The sequence below is a fragment of the Dipteris shenzhenensis genome, chromosome 6 (genome assembly GCF_047967505.1).
Source record: "Dipteris shenzhenensis isolate YYH24624 ecotype China chromosome 6, Dip_SZ_1.0, whole genome shotgun sequence".
Taxonomy (NCBI): Eukaryota; Viridiplantae; Streptophyta; class Polypodiopsida; order Gleicheniales; family Dipteridaceae; genus Dipteris; species Dipteris shenzhenensis.
Genome location: NC_141601.1, coordinates 12,886,994 through 12,897,927, shown reverse-complemented (window position 1 = coordinate 12,897,927; position 10,934 = coordinate 12,886,994). Strand labels below are relative to the sequence as shown.

At 46.2% G+C, this 10,934-nt stretch overlaps 1 protein-coding gene across 1 annotated transcript; it reads left to right on the top strand.

The window, feature by feature from the left end:
* The first annotated feature begins 2,008 nt into the window (after positions 1-2,008).
* Positions 2,009-6,481, top strand: LOC147900809 (uncharacterized). The gene has a single exon (XM_087375627.1). The coding sequence runs from the start codon at positions 2,556-2,558 to the stop codon at positions 5,988-5,990; it is 3,435 nt and encodes a 1,144-aa protein (XP_087231753.1). The 5' UTR covers positions 2,009-2,555; the 3' UTR covers positions 5,991-6,481.
* Positions 6,482-10,934: the final 4,453 nt, after the last annotated feature.

Genomic DNA, 10,934 nt, shown 5'->3' with positions numbered 1-10,934 from the left:
AATAATAGTATCACACACTTTCATTCCATACTCTCAAAGCATGCAATGAATTCACAAGCAGGACTAAACATGGATGGATGTAGAACTCTTTGTTCTGAAGTTAGCCAAATGCCCCAAAGAGTTCTACTTTGGTATTCCAAGCAATTGTCTCAAGTGTCCATGCTTCCTTATACTCCACGTCTAAAAGCATATCCTAACATTGCAACTCCTCCTCCCCTCTTCTCCAACCTTGCAACCCATCCTCTCCCTCCTGCTCCTCCCTCCTCCTCCTCTCTCTTCCTTCCCCATGCTCTTACACCTTGTTCCTCTCCCATCCCTATGCTCCCCCTAAACCCTTAGTTCCTCAATCCTTAACCTCCATGATTTATGAGGGAGACGAGTTCTCCACCATGTACTCTACCCTGAACCTTGGATCCTCCTTCTAACCCTGGAACCTCCTTCTAAACTTTGGAACCTCTATCTAAACCTTGGAACCTCCTTCTAAACCTGGAACCTCCTTCTAACCCTGGAACCTCGTCTAAACTCTGGAACCTCATTCTAAACCTTAGAACCTCTTCTAAACTCTGGAACCTCCTTCTAAACCTTGGAACCTCCTTCTAAATCCGGAACTTCCCTCTAACCCTTAACCTCCTTCTACCCTGCAACCCCCAATGAAGGCGAAAGCTTTCATTACCTCAACCATGATGATACACGTTCCTTTTACACATGCATACACTATGTTTGCTCACCACACTTAAGCCTACATCTCTCACCGGAATACGACTTGAGGTCCTAAGCTACACGTATACTATAAACAACAACCCCTATATATCTGTAGGTGACAAAAAGCTTCGGAACCCATACTGAGATTACCCTGCTCTTCCTGCGAAGGCCGTGGGAAAGAGCCAACAACCTTGCTTGGGAATACTTTGCTAGTGGAAAAGTTACCCCACAGTTCCCAATGTAAGAAGTTTCGAAAGTTTAAGCCACATGTGCGAATGAAGCTTGATAATGAGACTTTAGAAAAAGAAAGTACACAAGAGCCTTAAACATTGGTTAATGATACTATGCCACCCAGTATCCATAGCCCATGTCAGGCTAGTTCAACATCGTCAAAGGCTGATCTTCGAGAAGTGCCAGATTACTTCAGAAGGGAAAAATAAAACAACCTAAGGTGAGACCAATGCTTGAAAACTGGCCCATTGTGAGAGGATTGACATAAGGTGGCAAAAAACTAGCAAAATCATGTTATAGTATTGAACTAGCTGAAACAAAATAATCCAAGCTAGACTCATATAGGGGAGAGAAGAGGGAAAGTTGGCTTCAATGTAGTTAACCTAAGTGCTTTTTGCACAATCCTTGTACACAGACACACACACACACACACATGCGCGGCCCATTGTGAGAGGATTGACATAAGGTGGCAAAAAACTAGCAAAATCATGTTATAGTATTGAACTAGCTGAAACAAAATAATCCAAGCTAGACTCATATAGGGGAGAGCAGAGGGAAAGTTGGCTTCAATGTAGTTAACCTAAGTGCTTTTTGCACAATCCTCTGTACACAGACACACACACACACACGTGCGCACGCATGCACGTGCACACAGACACACACATGCACACACATAGAGTGTGTTATAAAGTGTAAAAGAGGAACCTACAAGTGTTGTTCCCTTGAGTTCTCTCTCTCTCTCTCTCTCTCACTTGGACACATGCAAAGCAATCGGGTGCTTGACGGATGCCATCAGATGCCTGGTGGATGCAAACAGACTACACAAGCAGGCAAGGGTTGGCCGGAGGGGGATATTCAATAGAAATGAAGTAACACGGCGTCTCATGCCTCAATCCTAACATGTGCAGGACCCGGTAACTCCGAGGGGGTGAGGTAAACTAAGGTCGTGGGGTGACTTTCCAAATCATTGGAAAACAATGCGTGGCATTAGCTAATATATAGTTATATTACGATAAGTCACGTGCTTTTGAGGAGCCTTTTGGTCGAAGATAGAATTGTTTACGGCATTGGTCTCTCCATAAAATTTTCAGTTGATCGATCCGTGCAATTCGCTTCCAAATCGTTGCTCCAATCGATCTTACGGAAAATCTGATATTTCTGAGAGGCCTCCATCGATTTTCAGCGCTGTACTTGGGATATTGATCCATCAGCCGGATCGATTTTGAGCTCTGCGGACTGCCATTGCTCAGGGAGTTACGTCTTGTCAAGAATGGGTTGGTTCTGAGGTGTACTGCTGCTTCAGATCGTTTCTTGTTTTGGAGCTGCTCCGGAACTGGGATGGACGGGGACGATTGCTTTGGGATGTGAAGGATCGATTTTGAGCGCTATGCAGGGAGATATAGCCGATGGTGAGAGATGAAGGCGAAGGCTGCAGTCGCTCAGATGCTCCTGACAGGCAGAGTGGGGGAGGGAGAAAGTGTTGCGACCTGGGGAAATGTTTCAGGGCGGAATTCCGATCTGGGAGCTCTCTCGGCGACCAGGATGATCCATTCCAGCAGCATCGGAGGCACCAGCAAAGTCGAATCAGAGGACTAGAGCTCTTTCTCGTCCCGTGACGCGCCATGGCTGCCCCAAAAGACGAGCTTCTCCCTGGCTTGCCCTCGTCTCTCAAGATGGAAGCTTCTCTTGATAGCGAGTTTCCACACGTCGTGGAGATCAGCAGTTCTGGAGAGAGCAACGCGAATGAAGATTTTGGGGAAGAAGCCACATCCCCTGGCCTGCTCACTCCCTACGGAAAGAGAGCGGCTTCACTGGATTCGGGCGACGAATCCGTCCTGCCACAGTCTGCAGAACAATGGCGCAAGAAGCCCCGGCTGCAGATGGATTTTGCACCGCACCCGGGTGGGCATCGCCAGACTGATCAAGATGATAGTTTGCTAGGCAAGGGGCTTGAGCTGCCGTCTACGGACGAGGGAGACGGAGCAGCTGATCTTCCTCCTGATTTTCTAGAGCCTCTTGAGCCTGAGGTCGCTAGCTCTGCTCTTGCACTCCTGCATCCCACAACTCGCCTTCCGTGGATTGACAATTCCAGAGAGCTTGTGGAGAACACTTCCAAGCAGTTTTGGAAGGCAGGCGACTATGACAGCTTCCAAGTGGAGCACAATTTCGTTGTGGGTGGAATAGAACACGTCCGAGTTCATCCAAAGTTTTTGCATTCCAACGCAACCAGTCACAAGTGGGCGCTTGGAGCAATCGCCGAGCTGCTCGACAATGCAATGGACGAGGCTGTCAATGGCGCTACCATGGCCAAAGTGGATATGGTCCGAAATCTCCGAGATGGTCGTCCCATGCTGACGATCGAAGATAACGGGGGAGGAATGGATCCTGAGCGCATGAGACAGTGTATGTCACTTGGTTACTCTGCTAAGAGCAAGATTGCCAATACGATCGGGCAATACGGAAATGGTTTCAAGACCAGTACAATGCGGCTTGGAGCAGATGTAGTTGTCTTCTCGCGCTCCCCTGGCAAAGATGGATCGTTGCCCACTCAAAGCATCGGTATGCTGTCCTACACATTCTTGACTGCTACTGGGCAAGAAGACATTATCGTTCCTATGATTGACTATGAGGTGCAACGCTTTGGGTTGCGAAAGCTCATCAGAGGAAACTTAGATGACTGGAACAAGAACATGGAGACGATTATGCAATGGTGTCCTTACAACACAGAAAAGGTGCTTTTGGACCAGCTGCAACGAATCAAGCACCAAGGGACTATCGTTGTCGTGTACAATCTCTGGGAGGATGAGCAGGCAGACCCAGAGCTCGATTTTGACACAGATCCTTACGACATCCATCTCCGTGGGACAAATCGAGATGAGAAGAGCATCTCAATGGCTAGGAAATATCCAAATTGTAAACATTACTTCACCTACAGGTACTCTTTGAGGAGCTATGTGTCTATCTTGTACCTGAGGCTTCCGAAGGGGTTTAGAATAATTTTACGGGGCAAAGAAGTTAAGCATCATAATCTGGTGCATGATTTGATGCTCACTCAGGAATTGACATACAGACCTCAAAAAAGGCCTGAGCTTGCTCAGAAAGACAATAAACAGATGATGGCTGTTGTAACTATAGGTTTCCTTAAAGATGCCAAGGAACATATTGATGTCCAAGGCTTTAATGTGTATCACAAGAACAGACTTATAAAACCATTTTGGAAAGTGTGGAACCTGCCCGGTGTTCAGGGAAGAGGTATTGTTGGTGTGCTTGAGGCTAATTTTGTGGAGCCAGCCCATGATAAACAGGGATTTGAACGTACAATTATACTTGCACGACTCGAGGCTCGTCTGCTTGAAATTCAGAAGAGCTATTGGTCAAAGAATTGTCAAGAGGTGGGGTATGTTAATCAGAGTCTGAAGAGAACTACAAAGTCTGCACAGAAGGGAGACCCTATGAGAGATGATCAGGTCATTCAGAAGTCTCTCCAGGCAGTTACAGAAGGTCCGATGCCACCCATTCTTCTGTCTAATACAGGAGCTGTAAATTCTCTGAGTAACGCAACTCCGCTAAGCAAAATGCATGAGGTCACACAGAAAAGAGTCTCGAATGTTCCAACACCATCCATTCCTTTGGCCCTTAGACAACCTTTGGTGTCGGAGATTGCAGTTCACGCACAACCTCCTGTTGCTGCTACAGGAACAAGCACTATAGATAATGTAGCAGCATTGCCGATACCACTATGCAGGCAGGAACAGCTTGAAAACCCCCCCCTTGCTGTGACAAGGTCTTTAAGGTCAGCAATGCACCAAGTTCCAGCCACAGTGCCTGAAAATAATGCAATACAAGAGCGAAAACACAGAGCTCTTAAGACAATTGCTGCATTGTCACCACCACCAAGGCAGATACCAGCTTCTACAGAATCCACTAGAGTGCCTGAAATAGAGGCAATGGCCACACCAATAGACAGACGAGAACCGCTTTCCAACTTCCCTTCAAGTCCCCTTGCTGTGGCAAGTCAAACTCCTGCCACAGCACATCAAAATCATGCAGTACAAGAACGAAAGAACATGGCATGGTCTTTGAGGTCAGCAATGCCTCAGACTCCAGCCACAATACATCAAAATCATGCAGTACAAGAACAAGTTCACTCACCTCTTGAGCCAAATGCAGGAACAACTACACTTGCAAGGCAGGCATCAGCAGATGAGATTTCTCTAGTCTCAAATGTTCCAGCACCATCTGTTTCTCTGGCTATTAGAGAAGCTTCAGGCTCTGAGGCACAAGCTTCTATAGGAACCACCATGGCAAATGAAGTAGAACCGGTGCCCACACCAGCCAACATGAAGGAACCATTTCAGAATAGCCTTTTTGCTGCGACTTCATTGGTGTCGAGTGGATCACCTTCTGATGCTGCTCAGTCTCCTGGTTCTTTTGAGCTAGACATAGAAATGCCCCGACCTACAACAAGACAGATGTCAGTGAGTGAGGATCCTCTATCTCCTTCAGGTGTCTCTATGGGTGCACATTTTCAAATATGTAATACTTCAATTTTGCCAGACTATACCAATGCCACGTCCATGTCAAAGATTCCCGCAGAGCAAAAGAGATCCACCTTGCAAACAAGGTCCTTGGTACAGTTCAGTCAAGTTTTTTCAGAATTAGCCTTGAGAACTGAATCGGCAAAAGAATCTGTGATAGAATCTGGCATAAGAGATGGTGGAAATGACTTGAACAGCACTGTAAGAGTGCTACCAAATGAACCAAATCCGTCAAATTCAGCTTTGGGAATGCCGGAGGTTGTGAACTGTGATTTCCCAGGTTTGATGAAAGGCAATGACCGGCTTAATGCCATGAAGCGAAGGCTTAATAATTTGCAAAGAGATTTGGATCAAGTTGCCAAGGAAAGAGATTCTCTTAAAGCACAGCTGCAGGAGGAACGAAGACGGAAAGATCTTCAGGATCAAGACTTGCGAAAGAAGTTACAAATGTTGATGTCACGAGCCAGGGAGCTTGAAGCTGAAAATGCACAGATACGAGTACAATGTGAGGCGTCTTGAATCAGAGGTGGACACAGCTGTGGATTTTTTATCATTCTTTTAGGTCTACCATCAATTTGAATCTGTTCAGTTAGAACAGAACTGTTAGCAGGAATTGTTACTTGGTTGGATGGAAATTGAAGAAGTACACAAACATACAGAAAATGTCACTCTTTGTAGACCAGAGATGTCCTTGCATTCAACTCCCCTGGTTTTTCAAATTTGTGCATGTCCACACAGATGCATTGAAGAGCATGTCATGTCTTTCTCTTCCGTCTCATGCCTCTGCCTGTAATTCTTTTTTACTATTCCATCGTAGTATGAATAAAAACACCTATGTATATGTATTGGGAATAGCGGTCAGAACCAAAACGTAGAAGAGGCTCTCTGATGCGACTCAGAATACAGAATAAAGGACGGGGATAGGTAGTGGCAATGGGGGGCTGCACTGCTCTCTGAAGGTCAGTGGAAGCTGCCGCATCCACAATATGAAGAGGTTGACCGCTGGAGACATAAGGGATTAAGAGAGGGGAGCACTCAGGCATGCTAAAGGTCTGCCTTTTGTAGAGAGACGTTACCTGCTTAAGGCCACTGACTGATCAGTCAGTTTGGTCAAATTAAAGTAGGAAGTTCCCACCAATCAGACTGTGTGTCCAAGTTGGTCGGCTTAACGAAGTTTTCTTGCAACCGCGGCAGTCAGGGTGGTCATATATACGAACTAACTAAACACATATGGCTAAGTGTCGCATACCTCCCTCTGTCTTAGATCACAGGTCTTACAATGGTCAGCTTTCCTTGCATCTTAGATCTAAGCTACTTCATTAGAAGGTCTATTGTCTTGTGTGCGAGCATACGATCTTACCATGATGTACAACCATAGTGGATAATTGATGCAGTGGTTGGGAATGTCGTTGTAGCTAGTCCCTCTTATGCAAGATGGAGGAAGAATATTAGGGTAGGAACTGCATTCTGTGATTTGTTTTCAATCAATGAGTGCATGCATTCTTCCGTAATATACTAAACTGGTTCATAGAAATATGGGGATGCATAATTGCGTTATCAAATGTCAACATAGTTGGCAAAGATAAACAAACCTAGTAACAGGCACGTGAGCTAAACTAAATTGACTATCTTAAGATATACCCACTTGTTTCCTTGGACCCCACATCTGTGCTGGTATTTGTTGGCTTGTGTTTCGTATGCTTCATGCGCTTCTCTATCTTCTTCTTCGTTGACTCTAGAATTCCGATATGCTTTATGAATCTTCTCCAAAGTCTTGGTGAGGAGGGATTTGAATTGGTTTCCAAAGCTTGCTTCATCCACACTGATAGAATGAGTGTCATTAGGGTCCCTTGGACTAATGGAAGGTATTGCTTCCATGTCAACTATGTCACTGACATAGCACTTTACTATGTAGAGCAAGTAAATGATAAGTCTCCACGTGGCCATTTGACATTGAATGGAAGCTACTCGAGAACTTTACATGCATACTGTCGAATAATGCCCTCTGAAATCGCTGGTGAAATTTCGGAGTCCTTTTTTGAAACTATTCAGATACTGGTTTCTGTTGAAAAACCGAGTCTTTGGCGTTGATGTTACTGTTGCATGGAATCAACATAACAAATTTCACAACGGTCAGACCCATTATGTTCTTGGTCCCAATGGCTGGTGGTAACTCTATGATGAAGTTCATGCTAAACTGCTAAAGTGCTGATCTAGAAGTTTAAGAGACTGCTATAATTTTCATGAGGCACTTTGTAGCCACAAGCCCAAGTTTGTAAAGGGGCATTTCCAGGCCGGTCAGATCTTAGTTCCAGTCGGCTATCTACAGCGGCTGAATCAGCCTATAAAAGGGGCCAGCCCCTTCACTTTGAACTGCATACAAGCGCTACGGTCGCCTTACCTTTCACCTTGTGAAGCAATGTCTCCTTGGGCTCAACCACTTCTACATCCTCGACAATCTTTGGCTGTCCCGCATATGGCTCAATCCATGATAGATGGAACACTCCATGGCTATATATTGATGACGAAATGGTCCAAAACTACAATTGGCATTTTTTATTCTGTGCGGTATTTGTTGGCGTGGCTATCCTCTCCTTGATTGGCTCCAAAATTTACTCAGCCTTCCAAATTTTGGTATGCTTCATAAACCTTCTCCGAAGTCTTGCACTGTAGTATGTCAATGGCAAGTTGATTATAGATCTCCATTTGATGTGGATGGAAGCTACTCCAGGATTTCATCTTAGTGCCAACGTTGTCAAATGATGCCATCCGAAATCCACTGGTGAATTTGTTAGAGGTAGCATCTCCTGTATCATAGAGTGAGGGCCTTGGTTGTGGGTCTGCCCACTGAGGACAGGTAGAGCGGGTCGGTCTCATGGTCACCTTGGAGGCTGCACAGCCCTGGACATGTACAGAGGGCTGCGAGGCTGTTTTCACTTGCCCCCAGTCCCGTGTTATGCTGCTATGGTGCTGCGGCTACTGCGGATTGGTCCAGAGGAATGCGGTGCTGCTTTTGCCTGCCCTTGGGCACATTGTGGGGCTGCCACTAGGCCACCTTGCTGGCACCTAGGTGGTGCCCTGGTTTGGGGGGTTAACCTGGCCCCCAACCCTGGTCAAGACACCTGACCAGCAGGTCGGGTATAGTCCGACCTAAGGTCGGACCTGGTTGGCCACACCGCCCCCTCTAGTTGGCCCTTTTGGGCAGGAGTGGGGGCCCTAAATACAGGGTTTTCTGGTGAGGTATTTTCACCGAGTTTGTGTGCAGTCTTCTTTTTTTCTCTCTTGCTTTCCAGTTCGCAGTTTGTGTGCTCTTTGTTGGTTGTTCAGATTGGTTGCATGTCTCACATGGTATCAGAGCCAAAGGTTGGCTACAGACCTGTGCTGTGGAAAGGGCCTGGAGCCAGCGAGCTGTGAAGTATTTTGGGCGGCTGTTTGGAGCTGTTTGAAGAGGACAAGGAGGTGTGGACTGTTTGGGAGTACAGCGAAGGGTGATCTCTTTGAAGGGTGTTTTCAGCTCTGGGAGGTGAGGGCCAGACTGCAGGAACATGAAGGTAGTGTTTGCTGCAAGCTTTCTTCATTGATCTTTGCCAGAAGCCCTCTCTTCTCTTCTTTCTTCATAGCCCTTCCTCTTATTCTTCCACCCAACTTTCTCCTTTCGTTCTACTTCCTCTTGTGTTCAACATGGCTACCGTATCAGAGATGGCGGAGAATAAGGTGAAGATTCTGGTATTACCCACCCTCCCGGTAGATCATCAAATGGATGGGAATAACTACGGTGTTTGGTGTGTTATGATGGAGTTCGTTTTGCAGTCATATGACTTAGTAGACTTCATTTTTGGGTGTAAAACGGACAAACCCCCTTGCAGCAGACTTAGGGATCCTCGATCACAAGGAGGCTGAGAATTTGGCTCAGATTTGGGATAGAGTCAATGCAAGGGCAAGTTCTTTCATTTTTCTGAATTGTACTCCTTAAATTGTAAATCATGTGAAGCCAAAAGAATATGGGAGCACATGGCATCCTTGTATAACAGGACCTCTCCCATGAACAGGGTTTATCTAGAAGTTCAAATGAGGGTGTTGGATCTTGCAAAGTCTTCATTGATACGGGAGCATATTAACAAGCTCCAAGAGCTCGAACAGGAGATTCTTCAGGCGGGAAGTATATGGCCATCACGCTGCTCTCTTGTATATCATCTGAGTATATGGCCATCACGCTGCTCTCTTTGTCACGATCTGTGACGTATTCCTTTCTCTTTCTAGACTTATGGATGGTTTAATGAATGGACACTTGTGGAAGGGTATGACCTTTCGACGGGACACTTGCCCTTTCGACGGGACACTTCCTAATGAGGCATAACCCTTCACAAGAGACATTCTAATGAAGAGACATTCCTATTGTAATGTACCCTCTCATCAAGGGTCACACCCTTCACAAGGGGTACACACCTCTTCATGCACATACCCTTTGGAGTTCACACCTTTTCATGTGTGACTCTTCACTCTCTATATAAGAGAGGCCAAATTGTATGGATGACAATCACATCCACCCTACAGACATTCAAGCAATACAGTTATTCCTTTGCTCTTTGCTATCTCAGTCTCTTTTCTGTTCCTTAGCACAGTTCTAAATATAGTAAATCTAGGAATTCTTACAGTGGTATCAGAGCAAAATTCGCTCCTGCGTGTAGGAAATGCCCCCCACCTTCTAGCGCTGATCTGATACATTTTTGCCGCTAGAAGGATATCCGTGCACATAGTGCATGGAAGAGATGGAGAGGATGAGCGTAAAATTTTTAAACGCCTAAAGTCATCCTGGCCTCTCCATCCCCTTCACATCACAAGTTGATGTGAATGGACACGACCAAAATCGTGTCCTTTAAGGTGCTTGGGTTGTCCCAAAACCAAGGGACGCGCCTTTTCCACCATGGGACACACCTTTTGGTGACGAGTCTCGACTCCTCACTCATGGGACATACCCCATCGTGGGCAAAGGGACATACCTATTCATGCAGGGTCGCATCCCTTTTAACAATAGGGACATATCCCCTCATGAACAGGTGCACCTATTCCAAGGGTCACACCCCTTCGAATAGGCACACCTCCTAGGCCCAAGTACCTACAAAAGGGAACCTAGAGGGGTAAAAAGGGATAAAAATTAGACCCATCCCCTAACCCTAGGTTACCCTAACTACCCTAGGGTTAACTTAACCCCCAAATTAATTTGGGGCAAATAACCCTTAGGCAGCCCAACGAAAGGGCGTACCTTTCAGCCAATACAAAACACAAAACAACGGCCGTACGGATTTCCCGCAGCCTGCGCAAGCCATCGCAGCCCATCCGTACAGCCCTGCGCAACAGTCCGTACAACCTGTGCCCAACGAAAGGGCGTACCTTTCAGCCAATACAAAACACAAAACAACGGCCGTACGGATTTCCCGCAGCCTGCGCAAGCCATCGCAGCCC

Coding starts and splice junctions, on each gene's coding strand:
- LOC147900809 (XM_087375627.1), top strand. CDS start 2,556: ATGGCTGCCCCAAAAGACGAGCTTCTCCCTGGCTTGCCCTCGTCTCTC.